Source organism: Neodiprion virginianus, chromosome 4 (assembly GCF_021901495.1).
Source record: "Neodiprion virginianus isolate iyNeoVirg1 chromosome 4, iyNeoVirg1.1, whole genome shotgun sequence".
Taxonomy (NCBI): Eukaryota; Metazoa; Arthropoda; class Insecta; order Hymenoptera; family Diprionidae; genus Neodiprion; species Neodiprion virginianus.
The window spans coordinates 4,703,803-4,723,641 of NC_060880.1; the positions used below are offsets into that span (position 1 = coordinate 4,703,803).

Below are 19,839 nucleotides of genomic sequence, written 5' to 3' on the forward strand. Positions count from 1 at the left end.
TGGGACCAACGATAAAGAAACCGCGAAAAATCATGAGAAAATTGAGTTCTTCATTCACTTCAATCCAGGTTTCATAACACAGAAATAATACAGTATCTTTCATAATACATCGTATCCTGCAACGGTGTTTCGCACTTGTACGCGAGGCAGAACTTGAATTATGCCTACTAACTACAACAATGACTATTTGATATAATATTATTGTTATTCTGCTCAAGATAATGTATATTTTACCTCAGTGTTCTATTAGAATAATCAGAATTTTTAAGTCACGTTTAATCATACTTCTGCATATCTTTTTCCATGTCACTTCTATCCTACATATTTGGTACCTTGTTACATTACTACACACTGAAACCCAAGCACTTTTACTAGAATTAAGACATATTGAATACACAGCTAAAACTTGGTAACTCCAAATTTGTGATTTTTCTTCTCCACCTTTTCGAAAACTCTGTGCAAATATCATGTATTTTGGCCGCTCCTTCAACTAATTGGTCCCTTACAAATGGGAAGAAGACATCTATAATAACTTTCGACCAACAGTCGGAAAAAGACACAGAAATTTTTGATTGCGCTGTCAGAAAGAAATCAAAAAGAGCGCAAAACCAACAGCAGGGGAATTACGTAGAAAATCTTTCGTTTTTCGGCTGTAATTCTTGATACGTAGCGTATTCGGAAAGCGCGCAATTAAATTCTCAGTCAACAATATATATCCACTTCTAATATGTATCGCTTCTAGCATTTTTTTATATCAAACGAAGCGTTTAGTTCCCTAAATTAATAGGAATATTCTTGAATTGGAAACGAAGAAATCCATGAGCCTACAGTGTTACTAAATTACGTTATCGATATTTTTATACGAATAAAGAGATCAATTTCATATTTTCATTTTATTCTTTACAAGCTTTCATTATTTCGGAAAACAAATATTTACAGAAGAAGTTTGTGCAGGCAGCAGAATATTAAAAATACGAGTATACAATACACTTTTATAGTAAACATCAATGTATTAATTCTGAACAATCTTAACTCCGTGTTTTGAATAACGATTATTTAGCTACCTATGGAAGACAAAGCCTATTTTAGTTGTTTGCTAGGCAGTTGGTATAAACTAGTTATTTATTGATTCTCAAAACACGAAATCAGGAACAGTTTCCAATAATCACATTTGCTCCAGGAACGAATGGAATACGAATATACCATAGATTGATTTAAAAATGGCACAATGCCGATTCAACTTTTCGAATATACGAGAATGCAGATACAATTAATTCAGAACTGATTTGTACAATATAAAGTGCGATTGTTTAATTTCAGTGACTGGATGAATAATGACTAATGGTAGACGTGAGATGGATTTAAAAGTCAAACACAGCTGGGCATGAAGCTTGTCAACAATAAATTAAAGTGACCAAGAACATATACTAAGTTAAGCTACTTCGAATACAGCGAAAACTTAAATGTTGTTGTAAAATCTTGAATATAATGATCGTACACAGTTCTTATAATCACTGTGATTAGGGCACACAGAAGATATACGCACACTTGTATATTTACGTATGTAACAACCACGACTTTTTACGAATGATATCTCAGTTAGTGGCAATGAGTTAATATTCACAAAAACTTTGTTAATTGATACATAGCCTATGATATTTATTGAATTTAATTCTTCACTCGATCATAATGTGCCTGCTCTATGTATCGCATGCATATAAAGGTTCCGTTTCGTTAGGATACTTTTTGCAATAGGTAAACGGACATTTGTAGATGCCTTAATTTGATGAAATATTATTTAAACATATAATATCACGTAGACTAATTAATAAATCAGTGCGTAACATTCCTGCTCAATTAACAAGGTCCTATTGTAGATATCTCAACATTTTACAAATTAGTAATCTCTATATAACAACAGTCTGTTTAATTATATGTTAAGTTAGTTCGTACGGTTTAAAAGTAATAAACCATTATCCACAGTTGTGCAGCTCGTCCACAAAAATTTTTAGCATATACTTTATACTTTGATATGGTTGATTTCAAATTTCGTTGTCCTTTCGATGCTGCAATACGGCCTTCCATATCCTCAACTCGATACCTCCCCTGTTTGAACAGTAATATTATCAACACAGTCAAATAAAGATTACAGCGTTTTTTAACTTACCTCAAGTTCAGCCTGCGAAGATCTTCTCGACTAACGTGGAAAAGAATATCTTCCAACGTGTATTCTTCATATAGAAACTGTAAAACCATTCATTTTTACCAATGACATTAAGCGTAAAGAAAATTGGATTGACATCGCTTGAACAAATCAATTAACATATCAATCAATTGCCAATGAACAATGGAATCATCTTTCTCAACTACGTAACTAAATGAAATTATCAGTTTATTCTACATGTTTCACACGATGCTGAGAATAATAAAACTATTATCCAGTTATCTAACGTATATTCAACAAAACTTCATCCCAATTACGCAGTACTTTTGAACATACCCTGTCTATAGAAGACGCATCTACACCTAGGCCTTGTAACCATTCCGTAAGCCTGGTATCAGCTGGAGTAGCATTATGGTCAGTGACACTGATTTGGGGTAAAAATCCTGGAATAGGAGACACAGGCTCTCCACCAGAAATCGTCGAATTGTATCTGTGAAATGGATAATAATTTTTGTATTTGTTACCTATATAGATTATAGACTGCCAAAGTTTGCAAACAAATAAATTTTTATGTGCCTGTCGAAATCTTGCCTCAAAAATCCAGTAACACTCACCCCGATTCTTGCCTTACAGTTCTCCTATTAATCGATTCGCACAGCTGTGATAGAGCTCCCATCTGAATTTTTTGATCTCCTATTACCTGCTGCAACATAGCTTGATAAACTTTCTGACTTTCCAAGAGTTCTTGAAGAAGTTTCATGTTTTCAGTCTTTAAAGCTCCCATTTGATCCTGATATTCTCGCCAATATTTATTGTCCACAGAATCACTAGATTTGTGTGATTTCACAGAGTTGACTGTTGACACACCAGACGTCGATCCTTCTTCCGGACCGTCAGTACCTGATTGACCTCGATCATGGCCAAGCAGATTGGCGCCAAGCTCTAAAGGCGGTGGAATAAAACAAAGTTAAAAATTTTATCATGTGTTAAAAGTAATTGTAACTATAATTAGAATAACTACCACAATTGGAACAACTACCACAAGAACAAAAATAACTACGAAAGGTATCGATTAATACCTGATTTACATTTTTCTTTCATAGCAATTTATTTTCTACGTCTGTATTTCATTAGATTATAGTATAAGACAAACTTAATACAGTATCGTAAGGCTGCTGCCTGAGGAGTGAGATTATGTGGAGATCAATCTGGTAATTATGATGAATTTCACAACCGATATTTTTAGAGTTGACATGTTAATATACCAGTACGCAGCACACGTTACGCTTATGTATAGTCACATATAGGTATACTCTTGTAGATGCTTTCAGCTAATCTACGCTCAACTACACTTGCTAAATATTATGACGTTTACAAAAAATGTGATAAAAATAAAGCGGTGTGTGATCTCGACTGTATCAAGGTAATAAATTATAAATACTTCGAATCTTTTTATCAATCAACTATTGATCATATCACATGATTCGAAGAATAGGGTTAAACCAACTTTTCTTGTCATGAGGTGTATACCTGAATTAAAGTACAAATGAAATTTACCTGGAGATAATACAGTAATAGCAGCTTGAACAGCATTCCTGACTAGATTATCCAAAGCAAACATCCAATGTGGCTTTATGCTGTGCAGCCTCAAAACCTCGTTTACAGCTGTTTGAAATAGGTATATTGCCGAATACAGTTGATTTATCGCAGTTGAATCAAAGTCTAATTCTTCCTTTAGTGTCCGAATTGTGGTCATGAGCACATCTTGGTTCGGTTCAGAGATATAATCTTTCAGACCACGCATCAGGAGTTCCAAATGATTCTGGAACAAAGTTGCCCAAATCATCTCAGTGTTCCGATTTTCTGTCTTTCGCCACTATAATTTATTTCAATTAAATAAATCTAACTTACCATGTGCAGAACAGCTTGGCCAACATCTTGATGTATACTCCTCAGCCATACTTGACATATTTTAGCTTCATCCTGACTCAATACTCTAGTGAGTGTCATTCGACGTTGACTATCTTTCTTCAATAAATAAAAGCCCTCCTGTTCCTCGCCAACTTTATTACCTGGCTGACCTGAAGAATGAGCAAATTATACGAATTCAATAAACGTTCTAAATGGCAGACATTGTATTTGCCTAATAACATATATATATATATACATATGTCAATTCCAGATCACGATTCATTCAAATGCTTACACTTACCAGACAATTCTACTTCGGGTGACAATAAACCACCAGAAGAACTTCTCCTAGTCATTGTAGGTCCTGATGTGTCTGATTCGCTAGCCTCTATTGATGGTGTGCTTCCGATCGTGCTGAGGTTTGAACATAAAAAAAGTAATTTTTAATTTCGCAACTATGTATATGGATATGTGGTCAGTTTATTTATTTTTATTTATGATAACAAATAACTGCAAACCTTTTTCCAAAACTTTGAGCAGACTTGACACATTTATGTTTAATATTGCATTATGAGTAATAAATGATAGGATGAAAGCAATATATTTATTGAATTAATAAAAGCACATATAGCTACATATAATGCAAAAGAATTATTATGTAGCTTATATAATTTTTTTCTTAATTGCAAAAACAAATTATTACATGTTAATTGTTATTTGTAATTGCAAATATCCTAATTACATCGTAATTGTGTTACACTTTAATTTCACAGTGTATATAAAAACCAGAAAATCTAACTGATAAATATGAAAAGTTAGTAATTGATCTGTTTACATTCAAAAATTGATTTTTCTTTCGATACACCATATTAGGATTAATTTTCTTGTAGATGTTTCATTGACATCAATCGATATCGAAACATGTATATATTTCTGCAGTAAACTGGTTCGGAATAAATTGTTTGCTAATTTTAACATATCAACTAAAAATAAAAGTTCGATATAACAACGAAATTTCTATTGTCTTGAAAAAGAATTTAACGATTAGGATAATGGTTAATGATGCTGAAAGTTTTTTCTTTGCCTCGTGTTCTGTTTTTACATAAATTTATCAGTCATTTTGATCTGAATACCGTACCTGTTGAAACAAAGGGCAGTAGGCATGCTGATGGGAGAGAGAAGATGAGCCGGACTGCGTTCCCTCAATGGGCTTGATTTTGTCAGCCCTCCGCTACAGATCATACTTAAGATTGTTATAAATTCTAATACAAACGCAATAACTTTTATTCAGTATGATAAACTCTGTTACTTGAAATAATATAATAACTAATAAAACAATAAAATTAAATTTGATAGAATAAAAGTAACTCGTCAAGATATCCTCTATGATATCAGTTTCTATAATAAAATTAACATTACGGTAGGTTTTAATTATTCAAGATACGGTATTTTATTCAGCAAAAATTTTTTTGATAAGATCTTATAACAGACATGGTTGTGATGCAAATGTTATAAAATTCAAATAAAATAAGTACCATCTGTATCTGAACCTCCAATTTTCGTTATCCACGGTGGGATAAAATCTCATAATCATTTTCATTTTTATTTGATTCGTGTTCATTTCACAATAACACATATTTGGACTCAAATGCGTTAATTTGCAAGTGACACAGTAATAATACTAATAACGTACTATCCTCAAGTAAATGAAAAGATACCGAGAGACGTTATTTGCACGATTGTGATAGTTTCGACGCCTGGCAACGGACTACTACGGGTCCAGTATGTCAAGGAGTGCAGATCTAATCTACATGCTGACTCTCTTCCTGCCACACACATCCTGATATAGATTACAGATATGTATGTATATACTTATATACATATATACATATATGTATATATCAGTTAAAGATTTTTTTATCACTAACCGTAAAAGGAGACTGTTCATTTACAAAAGAATATATTCTTGGCTTCATAATATTTATCACACAAAGGCTGACCACCATGTAGTTACCACAATTTTACCATATAGAGGTTTGAAGATTCTCGATTTGTAAATATTGTACGTGCATTTTCTTTAAATTTCTTTTATCTTCTTCAGATCAACGCTGCATCGAATTTCAATCACAGATTTTTTTTTTTTTTCTTTTTGTACGAATTAAATGAATTTATATTAGGAGGAAAAAAAATTGTTAGCTAGTATCGCATTGATTTTATGTTTAATGTGGTCAACGCACACAAAACTGGACATAAGTTTCTTGCAAGCCTTAAGCACCATTCGAAGACAAAACAACACAATCAAGACAAAACGATTAAATTATATTCATAAGATAATGAATAGCGATTAGCTGTTAGCAGCTGTGAACAGTGTAATAATTATAGAAAAATTCAAAAAAACTTACGTATCATCAGAATGAGAAGACTGGATTGGCGGTGTTGTAACGATGTGGTTATTGTTTGTCTTGTCAAATTTAGCCAGTCGCTCAAGCCTTTCCGCTGGCACTGATATACTTCTGCTGAAATCTGGTGGTGCAGGTAATCTCGTACTCTTCTTTTTTCTAAAATGAGAAGATGAGACCATGTTGAATTGGCTAAATAAGACCTCTTTTACTGTAGAATCAATTTTTAGTTTCAGTTTATGATTACACATGCTCCATTACAGTTCTCATCTTCACAGGTGGAGAGGTCTGCTAATTGGGATTGCCGAAACTCCTAGTTTACAATAACAAACTTACTCTGTAAGAAAAGGATCGTCTAATAGTTTAGCAGCTGTCGCCCTGGTGTCGGGATTTGGCTCGAAACACCGTAAAATGAAGCTCTTTGCTCTTTCCGATAATTCCGAGGGTATTTCAGGGTGTATTTTATAAAATCCCACCTTTGAAGAAAATTCCATACAAAAAAATATAATGTTATGCTGTTTACTGTTCAAGGATTAAAACAGAGTTCGCATTTACCTTGAAAACAGCAGCCTGTGGTGAACCCAACTCTATAAAAGGAGGTTTTCCTGTAGCCATTTCAACAATTGTACAACCCAATGACCAAATATCAGCCTACAAATGAACACAATCGTTATATAATTAATAAACAAAATTACTTTTTAACTAAGCATGTAGAAACGGAAGGACTAGTTCTGAATATAAAAATTACAATTTCTTGATGTAAAGCTATTGAGCGAATAAAATTATTCAGAATACAGCAAAAATGATGCGTTTCTTTAGCAACTCTTCCACAGCACTGTGTAAACTGTTCTCACAACTGGTTATCTATAGAATGCAATGCTTTGTAATAAGACCATTTTGAATGAGTCAGCTAGAAAATATTTGCAACGTGACAAGAATATTACAGTCTGTGAAGTAACGCGATACGCTATTAAGAACGATGCAAAATACTATTTTATTATAACAAAAACTTTAGAGAAAACTTACAGGAGCTCCGTAACCACGTTGCCCTTTATCTATGACTTCTGGTGCCATGTATTGTAATGTTCCAGTGAATGTTTCGGTACTTGGACAAAGACCAGCGAGTCGCTTCGATGTACCAAAGTCAGAAATTTTAACCACTCCACTATACGTGTTAACCAATACATTATCACCTGTATTATTAAATAGTGTGAGTGTCAAGATATTCGTTTTTTTCGACTTAACAGAGTACCATAAAACATTGGAGTATGTAATAAGTTTGTACATATATAGTGTCAATACTTAAATACCTTTAATATCACGATGAACAATTTTCTGATCGTGCAGGTATTTAAGTCCTTCTAAAATCTGTTTTGTATAAAAAGATATGGTTGATTCATTTTCCTTTAACGGGCCCCATTTCGATCGAAGCAGCGCCGATAAGCTACCTGGAATCCAAGAAATCTAAAATGAGGAAAAATAAATTTCGAAAAAACTAATGGAGCAATCATTTGTCAAAGCTTACCTCCAGGAACTTGCTCCATGAAAATTTTGAAGAAACCATCCTCACTGACAGATCCCAAGTACTGAACGATGTTTCGGTGTCTGAGTTGACTGTGCAATTTGATTTCTTCGTGCAAAGGTTGTACGTCGCCAAGGTTTCTTTCTGGTATCTCTTTTACCGCTATTCTCACTTGTGTGTTTAAATCACGAGCTGCATATACAACACCATACGTACCTTTCCCAAGGATCGTACGTTTGTTTTGATCATCTAATTCGTATTCAAACTGAAAATTTCGTAAACCGAAATTGTGTTTTATTTCTTGAAAATCCCAAATCAATCATAATTTAAGTAAAATTCCAAGTGTGGAATTATATAACATAAACAAAACAAACCTTCATCTGGTCATTAGTTAAGTAAGCATCCAGATCTGTGACCATGCCTTCCTGGTCTCTTGTCATTTCCAAGATTAAATCGTAAAATCGTTGTCTACATTGGATGGATGGTAGATACATTTGAAAGTCATCAGAATTCTGATGTACATATAAGAATAGACAGCGTTCGTCTCGTTTATACAAACTGACACTGCGAATCATGTTTGCGGTGAATAGCCACTCATGTACTTGTTTACAGTTGTCTTTCAATTTATCTAAGCACAAGTTCCATATTTGTATCGATTTTTCTTCTGCACCAAGATTTATATTTACGTAACTTGGCATTAGAATTTTTGTCGGTTCCAGCACCAGTAACTGTCCAAAAATATTTCATTAGATGCATGTTCATTCGTTTGTAATACAACGATTGGTTCCTAAAATATTACGGTAAGAAATGTATAAAATATATTCAGAACTGTTAGTGAACTCACCGGGAAACGTATACTGTCCCCAACTTCAGATTTTGTCGCTTCGTCGAAGTATTCAATCCAGAATCCAAAAACTTGCTCTTCAGGCGAAGCCTCAACTTCCAAGTTCCTTTTTCGAAACCTGTCTATAAGCGATATGTTGCCTATGGTTGACTTCAAGTACCTAATATCGAAAATAAGTATATTTATACAACGCCTAATTGGTGCTATATTATATGACTTGTAAACGGAAAATCACAATGCAAACATACCAATTGGGTGGTTTTAATTTGAACATACATTCAGCTGCTTGTATAGCCTTGGAATAATCCTCAGCAAGTACACTGATTTCGAAAAACGTTGCAACATCCCAGTAGTCTTTCAGGCTGGACAAGCTCCCCTTTTTACCAATCAAGTTATTCAACACCATTCCAATGTGCTGTAACTCTTCACTTTTGGAAAACTCATTTCCAGCTATTACCAAAAGAGTAGCCAGATTAATACCAGCGTATTCATTTGGTTGTACCTTGAACGTAATTCAAAATATTTCAAAATTAATATTATGCATGCTAGGAATATGTATGTATCATTATTACTGTACAATGAATTTTACAATCAATTACCACTATAATAATGAATTGTTATTACAAAGAAATAATAAAGTTATTGATCCTTACCTCGAACCCTTTTCTATACCAGCGGATTGCATTTTTCAGACTTTCTTCATCCATGTGTCTGCTTTCGACAAATTTGTCTTTGTAAATTCTTCCACAAAGGCACACCATGTCTGGTACATGATTCTCTTTTTTTTCTAATGCTTTTTCGATAACTTTCAATGCTTTTTCCCTGTCCCCTTCCTTATTTCTTCTATTAAGAGCAAAGGCGTATAAAAAACGTATGGTTGGAGTATTTATAGAATTTTTATGGGTGGGTACTGTCCGCAAATCATCAACAAGCTGCACCATTGCGTCATAATCCTGAAACAATGAGTAATCGTAAAGTATGATAAATGTTGCTAAATTACTACGGTTTGGTGATATACAGATCAAAGAAATAATTAACAATTTTGAAAACGGCATACCTGTATTTCTCTGTAAGAAATTAAGACATTGAGCACGACTTCGCCCGATAAAACATTCGGATCATCCAGACGTTTTCTCATGTTATTTAAAACCCTGGAAAGCTCAGCTCCCGAATACGTTTCACGCGCATTGCGCAAATCTGCCAAAAACTTTTCCTTCATATGGGCTCTGGAAATATTGAATGGTTGATACAAGATAGTAGTTGAGAGTTTTGATACAATTATAATTGTCTATAGGTATAACATGCTATTGTTCAATCAATAAGTTGTTTTTTAACCGAATTAAGTTTATAAAACTCAATAGCTACTGTAATGCAAGTATCATCGAAATGAGGTGACAAAAAATGAAAAAACGAAACAGTAAGAAACCAACACTACAGATTCAAATTAAAACAGTGTATTGTGGAATTTCTTCATACTCAACTGTCTCCAATAAACGATGAACACCTACTGCAATAGATAGTTGCAGAAATTCATTGCATTGGTATAGATAAGATAAAGGAAAGTAGGATCATTTCGTTTGCTTTGCTACGATATCATGTTATAAATATTAAAACTAACAAGGTCAAGCAGACAATACAAAACTTTTCCTGGTTACTTGATACATAGAGAGAAAAAAAATGTACTTCTTAACATTACAACTAACAGTAAAATATCTACAATTTTACCTGTTAACTGCTCATTACAGTCGACCTGCGTCGCAGTGGAACGAACATCAGAAAAGAATTGTGAAATTTACAAGATTTGCAACTGATTGAAAGCTCTATTTATACGAAATGATTTGAAATTAAATCAAGGGTTTTTCTTCTCAGCTCATACTCACTTTGATTGTACTTCAACATCCTGAAAGAGTCTCTTCAGTTTAAGCATTAAATGTTGTTTTGGGTCTATCACCTCTTCGCCGGTGACCCTGCTTGCTGCTGGGCTAGTAGCCACACAGGAACCACATTCCACTACCCGATAAGTTACAAAGGTATAGCTGCCACAGGACAACTGAAAATAGAAAATAGTGTCATGCATGAAAAATCATTATACAGAAGTGAGAATAATTCAGGTCTATAGGATTAATTAGTCGTTCAATTTTGTAGCTGTTGTTAATTTCTCGCGTCTTATCATTAGGCTCTACAACAGTGATTACAATTATTGATCAAATTTAGTTACTTGTATCCTCTACGATTGTAAATAAGAATTGAATAATTGAAAAGGAAATCAAAGCTTGTGAATAGCTAGACACAGTAAGCCAGTTGCATCGCTGAGGTGACTATTAATAACACCCTTTAATTGAGACCATTACTCGTGAGTCTATATCAGTCATAATGAGTAGCCAAGGTCTGTGTATACATTATTTCTAACACCACTTCCTACGCACGACATATAAAAAGAAAATAAGAACAACGTATTCCGTTTATTATCACAATTATTACTTTTATTCCACAAGAATTGTACAGTTAATAGCTGCATTTACTTCATCATATAACATTCCAGAAAATGGTAACAGCAAGAGATAAATACTAAGAATTAATATGCCAAGATTATTATTGCCACATAGCTTAGGTTTCTGGAATTTTTTGAACCGATTGAGAACTCACGTTTGAACATTGCAGAAAGTACCTAATCCTATGCGTTTCAAAAAGTACATTTAACGACTTAGTAGTAATTACCTACCTTTAACCTGATTGTGGCTTCGGTATCCATGTCGTTGTGCAACAGAATGTTTTCTTTCATACCAAAACTTTCTCTCACACCTAAGTGATAAAATAACGCCGATTGTTGCAGCTGAATGCTTAGGTCCACAACAACCACATCTGCGTTGTAGAAGGTATCCAAAACATTGGCTTCGCCAAAATCAAGTTTTTCGAACTGTCAAAGAGGAAAATTGTAAACATTATTAGCATCGGAAATTTTTCCTTTCGTTTGCCATACTTATTGGAAAAAAAAACACCTATCATTTTAAAAATGAAAAGTTGAATCTATCCATACTCGATTACCTGTATATGATGCATGTTGGCGTTGACTAAACTACATGCTTGTCTAACTTCTTCTAAGGCTTTTTTGCGGTGTGAGAGGTACTGCGGTTGTTGTAAATCTAAAACACAAGCAACGTCCATTCTGGGTCTTCCAGGTATTGTTGTGTGGCCAGATACGTCACTGTGTGTGCCGACACTGTCTGTGCTCAACATAGCATCAACAACGCCGTATTGCCCCACCATACCTACAAAGGTGAGAAAAAAAAATGTCACAAAAATTAATGATCAGCAGCTCCCTTGCATAAGCGAATCCAAAACAAAAATGGGATAGAAAAAATATAATATTAATTATGCGAGTACAGCGATATTATCGATAAATAATAATTGTTTTCTTACTAAATTGCAAGCTCCCTGTAAATATAGAATAAGTTGTGTGAGTAACACGAATTGTATGTGCTGGGTTACTTAGAAGCGTACTAACACTGAAACTGATATAAATCACGAGGCTTGAGTTAGTAACGTTAATGTATCGAAACGTTGAATCAGAAAATTAATATTTTGCTGCATTAACAATTTACTAAATATCAAATGATCCTAAAGCTGGAAAATAAAGACTTTTACCAAAGTTGCATCATTACAATAACGTTACAAACTGCAGCCTGATATAATTCATCCTGAGAATTTTTCATCATTGATGTAATAAGTCTATTCATGCGGTTTATTACTTTCTTTCATGTAATCGTTTCCTTAGGTTGTTCGTGGTATGAGGCTTGTGGTATCGCACAATTTACAAGTTTAGATTCTTTTTTCTGCTACCCACACCCACAATACAACGTTCCTCATTATTATTATTAACAGCTTGAGGTTAATCATTAACATTTATCTCGACATGAAAACACTTTCCGTGTAGAATATAATTATGCTGGATGGGTGATACGAATATCTTAGTTAAAATTACGCTATGTGTCCCTCGCGACATTAGGATAATGTGAAAACAGAAAAGATAAGGTCTGGCGAACCCTATCTGCCTACGATGTTGAACTTAGAACACTACTGTGATGATTCACATTTCAGCAAAAAAGCATTATTTCGCAATTTTAGATATGACTGACACTGTATGCAATAAATTAGAATAAGGAAAAAGATATTTCTCGTTTTTTTTCCCAAATTAAATAAAATCTCAATTTACCTAAGAATATACATAAACTGTTACTAAATTACATAATTTCGATAATGAATAATAGAAAAGCTGGAAAGACAATTAAGAATAAGTGAATATTCTTTTTATGAACACATGATTGTTAACTAGCAAATTCAGTATATCTTAGGAACAAAAATGAAATAAAGTTCCAGTCTTTCTGAAGCTAATTTTATCAATTTATTCATCATAAGGAAGTGATGAAATTTTGTAAAAACGAGTAAAATACAATATTACAGCTAAATCGCTCGATTAGTTTCAGTTTTCAAGTTAATCGTCGGTTTGACAACAATGATTGGTTATCTATATTGTACAATAGAGCCTATTTTTGACGTAGGGCAAACAATTAACTTAAAACCTATTAATATCCGTCCATTTTCGGGGAAATGATAATACGTCAATTTCTGTGTAAAACTATTATCGTTGGCTGATAAAAAGTGAAGTAAATTGAGCTTCAGAAGATCACAACCTATTTTAAATAACTGATATTATTTATTACTCCAAGAATGTCAGGTTTACCAAAGAAACTGGCTGTGGCGTGAACTGAATCTGTATTTTATGCAACTGACAGTAAATTCTCTTGACAGACAAAAGAAACAATTACGTTGTAAAGGGAAAAGAAATTAATGATCACGTTGTAGGTAATATAATATAATTTTGTGAGTGATATTGATCGTATTACTTACTTCTGACTTTTATGAGAAAAAATGTGTTTCTATAAAGCGTGGGCAAAAACGTTTTCCGATAGAATTGTTTTTTCAATAATTATACACCGCTATGTAACCCACTGTATAGTAGACGGTGACGGATGCATAATTGGTTAGTAACAAATGCATACGCGTTAATGTCAATTTAGTCTGCAACGAAACATAACTGTAGAATAATAGGTATGTAATAAAAAAAATTTGGAGAATTTTTCGCCTCCTTGTATCGCGGATACAATTTTTAGTCTGACGCTACTTAGGATGTATAGGTTCCTAAATACTGTATGTATACACACACGTATCGATGAATGTAAAACAGAATATGAGAATCCTCGGTTTATGTTAAAAAAATAAAATTGCACAGAAGTATATGATGCAAATGAGAGAAATTGATATCAATTCCACGTTATTGGTCAACGATTGCTACATGTGGATATAATATAAGATATGTATATGTGTGTATATATATATATATATATATAGGTATATGTATATAAAAATACAACGTAACAATGAGGGTATAAATATCGTCGGACTTACCAGGAATTTCAATAACGTCTCCACAGGTTGATGGCATTTTACACAGTGTCAGTTTTCCTCAATAAAGATTATTGGCACACTTCGCGTACTCGTGGTGTGACAATTCCGTTAACAAAACTGTAACACGGAACGACATGAAAGAATAATGAGATACGGTAGTACAGTGACCATTATGTAAAACTTTGATCAAACATATTATCGCCGTCCCTCTTCGAAACAGACTGTTTAAACAACTGCTGTACGAGGCGTCGATTAGGGTAGAATGAAGAATGTAACTAAATTGGTAGCAATTATAAAGTTGTTATCGTCTAACAGTTGACAGAGATAAATAATATCCCCGACGAGGAACACGTAGCAACTAATACTGGCAATAATTTTATCACGGTTCGTAGAATAACTGAAGGAGGGTTAGGATATTTTAGAAACACAATTTTTTGATCAACCAATTTTTTGTGCTGGGTATGTATGTTACATACAATATTTTCTTTCACTTCACTTCGTCTCATTCTAGCCTCGTACTACGCGTTTTAAACATCGGCCACACGCGCCTTTATACACAAAAGTTAGTCGCACCACGTTTAATAACGTAAAACGATACGATGATCAATTGAATTCAATTAAATACCATTTACGGTGCACGGGACAGAAATCACCGACCATTTCTCTCAGAAGCAGGCTCGACTGCTGTTGTGCTGCTGCTCGAGAGCGGCTCTCCGTGAGTCCGGATCACGCACTATCTTCGGGTTGTTGGTGTCGGTGCGGTCAACTACGTAGTGCGCTTCGATACTTATCGCTAGCGCTATGTTCAGACTTACCCAGCTCCGTCGGTAAGGCAGGTACCTCTCAAACTGAGCACGCGCAGGAAAACCCCAGGAGACGACATCTCGTCGCTAAAATAGATGCATTCGACTCGTTGGCTGGATCGTCTTCTCCAGACAACGTTCAACTCCGGTAGAATAGTAGTAATAGATTTTTATTACTTATTGAATTGTAACTTTTATCTATTCGTAACATACATGTATTTCTGTAGATTTCAATACATGCACTTATTGTCAGGTATATTATTATTATAGATTGTACTCTACGTTTGTATTTTCAGTGAAATCTTGATTGCAAAAGATATTAAATAAAAATCCAATTGGGAAAACATTGAATCACTCCTCACAGTAATTATTGGTGCAAGTACGATGTAAATTAGGAATTTGACAGCGAATGGGATAATATTTGCAATGAAAACGAAAAAGAGATTACATTGCGTGTTAGAAAAAAAATTATCATTCTACATAATATTATCATTAATTAATTGCTATGTAAATTTGTAAATAGTGTGTACAGTAATGTTCATTAATAAGTAAGTTCCGAGTGACTCACTATTCTTATGGAGTCAAAACTGAAACGACTTTTCCTTGTATAGAAATTTTATGAATCTCTATTATCAATGTACGAATCATTTGTTTCTCCCATGGAGATTACACAAAGAGATTACACAAAGCTAGTGGAGAGCGTATAAGGTGGCAGTGAAAACTTTCTAAGAATCACATTTGAAGATCATCAATTAGTCGATCTTGATCATCCCTGCAACCAATGACACATCATTACAAGAAAATAAACCTAATGTGAACAATTACTGTGACAAGTTTTGTCAATACACCCATTTGAGTTGGCGCTCCTTGTGTGGTCTCCATGGTTTCTCCTGTAACTTGCTATCGCTAGTCGTTGGCAGATAAAATTTGATTAGAAATGAAACTCGTTCCAGATTTGATTCCAAAAAAATAGTATGCCACTGGGAACTTATTAATGAACATTACTGTAAATACCTACATGCAATATATCTCCTCTGCACAATTAGGAAAGGTACAGTGGGTAAGTTTGATGAGCTCGCGCATAGTAGAATAAAATTAGCAGAGAACATAGCGCAATGCAATTTTCTTATTATGTATAGTTTTTTTTATTTTTTTCATCCAACAAACGCATAGTTTTACCTAATGCAAATTGAAACATGTTCAAGTGAATTGCAGTAAGCTATTAGCTTATTATTCGCTCCTGGTACAATTTTCTCACCTTCCGAAGCGACAAACGTTGCACTCGACACGTAGGACGCGAGACGAGACGATTATGAAATTTTTTGAAAGTGCAGTAGTACAAGCTAAATGAAAAAAGAGACATTAACAGAATGACACAACGAAAATCATTGGTAAAAATGAGTTAGGTGAAGATTTTTGTCGTGCATTTTATCAGGGAATTATAATCTACATGTATAGTCGCAATTAATTAAACAACGCATGAATTTTATTCATAATAGGATATACCCGATATTATTTATATTCCCCTGATATCTGATAAACTTTATCCATCCCAAAGAAAGTTTACATGCAATTATAAAACGAAAAAGAAAAGATAACCACCTGAACCTTGCCCAACAAAGAGTAGCAATACTCCTAAAATCATAATCGGTTTCGATACATTATTTCATTAGTACGGAATAGGACTTCATGATTCGGAACGAGCTGGGTCCATACGCAAAACTGTTTAGTTTCTGATATCCTATTAATTCCTTCGCGTCTATTCGCCTGAAGAATGTTGAACTGGTCGATATTCGCCGGAACAGGAAGACTTTTGTCCAGTCAAAGACTAGGAATTTATGAAACGAGGTAAAAGATTCTCCAACGGTGTCGATTACGTCAGTGGGCTCCGAGATTCTTTCATTGTTGGATTTTAATATGCTCCTAGTGATGCTCATAGCGTGGTTCCTAGCGTTGCTATCATTAAGACATTCCCAACAGGTTCGCGCTCTCAATTTATCATTCTCAGGCCTAATCACATTCCTAATTGTACTAGGCGTCAAACACGTGTGCCCATCAACAACGGTAATTTCCCATTTATTATAATTTTTCCGCCTCGCCCACTTGCGAGTCATCTCAACTTATAGTTATGTATGTATGTACATTTGAAAGTCAGCTAAAATAGACGGTATGTTATACAGAATGCACATATTTCGCAGCTATTCCCGATTCGTTTCGTTCTAATATTTATTTACCTTATGTAATGATGAATCGTAGAAATTTAATGAAAAACTTTGCCACGACAAAATACGAAAGCAAAACGTTATGGAATCACGTTTTCGCTAAACTTGTACATTGTATGCAATTTATTGGGCGCAAGTTGTATTTTTGGGACAGAGAATACGAGACTGCAAGCACAGTTGAAACAAAATTATTCTGACGTAATGGTTTGTTTATAATATACCTAGGTATACATCATCGTCGGATCGTCGGATCTGGACAGTAATTTACGAATAAAGATTTACAAATAATTATATTGTAACAGATGTTATGTATGATACATGATATGAAGGTAATGGGTGTTAAAAAATTGGAAAGCACGTGAAACAGTATGCAGGCAAAGGCAGCTGTTCGTTCTTCATGATACCCTACTAGCATGCCCGGTTTAAAAGTGCGACAAAAGTGTTTTCACAACATTTGACAGCACTTACATTAGCCGGTGTTAATTAGTATTGAAACACCGCTGTCTAAATTACCGTAAACGTTACGCATAAGACGTTTGTCTCTTAACCGAATAGGAATTTATGAATAATAAAGAGAATCCAAAGCGTGTATGAGCAGATTTCACCCATCCCAGAATAAAAAAGACTTGCCCACAAATATTGCGTAATGTTTCTGTGTTCATATATGCTCCTGATTCAGTATCAGCACAGAAAGAGGTACTTTGATTGACAATGCCGACTTAACATCTTTCGGCTACTATTATAGCTGACTAGCAGCAATGAGATTGAGGAATGAATTATTTCTCGACCCCACCTGACACGGGTAAGTACTCGATATTTAAATAAGCCAGGAAACATTAATTCTGCGCCGAGTTTACGTAAGGATAACGGGGAAAGCGAAAGAGGGAAAGATGAGGAGTGTTTATTGAAACATTTATTCAAGTAGGGAGCGAGAGCCAGGATCAGGAGTCCATGACGCCAAACCACGTAACATAATTAAAATAAACAAGCCCTCATAAAATCCTACTATTTGTCAAGACGAAAATCTTCGACGGGCTTCTAAACATTTGTCACAAAACACTTTTGTCGATCAAGTAAGGTCCGCGATTCATCAGGCGAACAGGCCGTCGACGATGGTCGCTGATCCAATCCACGGCCGAGTTCTACCCCGCCAAAGAGAAACTGGCACGGAGGAATGGATCCGCAAATTGTTCGGATCATTTCTGGGTCAACGAGATCAGGTTGAGCGAGTGCTGCAGCACGAAGCACCGTGGAAACGTACCAATGAACTCCCCACTACCAGGGGACCATGAACATGAGAAAGATTCGTTACAAGTCTTCGACGGGTTTCGACAAACATGCGTGGAACAACAGATGACGCCAAAAATGACTCCATCGCCTTACGCGCAGTTGCGTGAGAAATTACTCGGCATCGGAGTGTAGGTATAAATTCGCAGAGTACGGTAGCTTTGATTCTGGTTCTCACTGAGTATTTTCTTTTCTTTCATCAACCACGTCTCGCTAGTGAATTGGACAAGTGCTACTAGCTCAGGACAGGTTCAGAAATGTTTTTACCGGTGATGATGGTTCTGGAATTCTTGAGTAACATCAGTTGACATCCCCATCGTACGTACATGTGGCGAAGTTCGCCGTAAGAAATCTGCTCGGTAATTTCGTCTCAATTTATTTGGTAGAAACACGAGACGGTCCGATTGTAAGTTAGCGAGGATTCAAACGTCGCCTCGTTGATGGTTATTGGCTTGCCGCGGACCCGCGGTTAAATTCGTATAACCGCGGCTCCTTGCGCCGCGAATAGAGTGGGGCGCGTTATGCGCGGCGCGGCCACTCCGCGGCGCTCCCCTGATACGAGGACAGCATAACGACATTGGAGTGTGGGATTGGAACAGACACGCGACTCTCGCGACTACACATCGCGGTCTGATATCAAGTCCCTGCTGTTATCCTAGTCAAGGGGGTCCCCGAGAACTGGCCTGCCCCACGGTTGGCTGACATCGCATCGCGTTCGTAAGTCGGCTGTTCCAATACCCGCTGGTTCGCAATCGCTGGAATCCTGAGCTTTCCAACATTCACCTTAGAATTGTACAATTATATTCTGAAATTGATTTATAGGTATGTTATACAACAGCGTGTATGTAACTACAATGGAAACATTTGTTTTTTTTTTAAATAATTGCAACGTTCAGTATAGAAATGAAAATATAACATGGTTATGGATTATGCACGATGATTATACATGCATTACACGTGAAAAGTATTCATTCGTTATTTTCCGAGCAAAATTTTTCTCGTCGCTCCGAACGATTGTCCTGCTTGAGTTGCTCCTCTGTTGCTACCGGCTTGAAGACCGATAACGCTTTCACCGGCCCTCAGCTGCTGTTCGCTGAAGACCCGCTTGTTCTCTTCGGATGGTTTCGGGCCCAGCCAAGGACCGCGCCATTCGGGGTGCTTGTACGTCTGTAAACAAATTTTGAATAGTTACGTATCGCAGGTTCAATCTGCAACACCGCA

General features: G+C 35.3%; 2 protein-coding genes across 7 annotated transcripts in view; both read right to left on the reverse strand.

The window, feature by feature from the left end:
• Positions 1–874: 874 nt before the first annotated feature.
• Positions 875–15,086, reverse strand: LOC124302311 (mitogen-activated protein kinase kinase kinase 15). Of its 5 annotated transcripts, none has more exons than XM_046758330.1 (24): positions 14,932–15,086; positions 14,307–14,423; positions 11,886–12,109; positions 11,563–11,757; positions 10,721–10,890; positions 9,898–10,066; positions 9,494–9,793; positions 9,089–9,342; positions 8,841–9,000; positions 8,371–8,724; positions 8,000–8,261; positions 7,785–7,922; positions 7,501–7,667; positions 7,030–7,125; positions 6,811–6,950; positions 6,478–6,633; positions 5,214–5,306; positions 4,377–4,489; positions 4,076–4,245; positions 3,722–3,986; positions 2,779–3,106; positions 2,501–2,654; positions 2,168–2,244; positions 875–2,106 (listed from the first exon to the last, which is right to left on the reverse strand). In XM_046758330.1, the coding sequence occupies exons 2-24, from the start codon at positions 14,341–14,343 to the stop codon at positions 2,043–2,045; spliced, it is 4,086 nt and encodes a 1,361-aa protein (XP_046614286.1). In that variant the 5' UTR covers positions 14,344–14,423; positions 14,932–15,086; the 3' UTR covers positions 875–2,042. The 5 variants fall into 5 exon arrangements, with proteins under 5 accessions (XP_046614286.1, XP_046614287.1, XP_046614288.1 ...); XM_046758331.1 differs by having other exon boundaries at positions 14,783–15,068; XM_046758332.1 differs by lacking the exon at positions 14,932–15,086 and adding an exon at positions 14,750–14,768.
• Positions 15,087–19,464: 4,378 nt separating this feature from the next.
• The window catches only part of LOC124303717 (muscle-specific protein 20-like), a 31,683-nt gene continuing 31,308 nt past the window's right edge, over positions 19,465–19,839 (reverse strand). For both annotated transcript variants that reach the window (XM_046761292.1, XM_046761291.1), the window contains exon 5: positions 19,465–19,785. In XM_046761292.1, the coding sequence (XP_046617248.1) occupies positions 19,594–19,785 (192 nt within the window). In that variant the 3' untranslated portion in view covers positions 19,465–19,593. The remainder of the gene's footprint in view (positions 19,786–19,839) is intronic.

What these genes read in the sequence shown, in the direction of transcription:
- LOC124302311 (XM_046758330.1), bottom strand. Translation starts at nt 14,343, where the DNA reads ATGCCATCAACCTGTGGAGACGTTATTGAAATTCCTG. An exon ending in ACCCGAAGTAGAATTGTCTG is followed by an intron (nt 4,246 to 4,376) that starts GTAAGTGTAAGC and finishes CTCATTCTTCAG; the next exon opens with GTCAGCCAGGTAATAAAGTT. An exon ending in GCCAAGCTGTTCTGCACATG is followed by an intron (nt 3,987 to 4,075) that starts GTAAGTTAGATT and finishes ACTTTGTTCCAG; the next exon opens with AATCATTTGGAACTCCTGAT.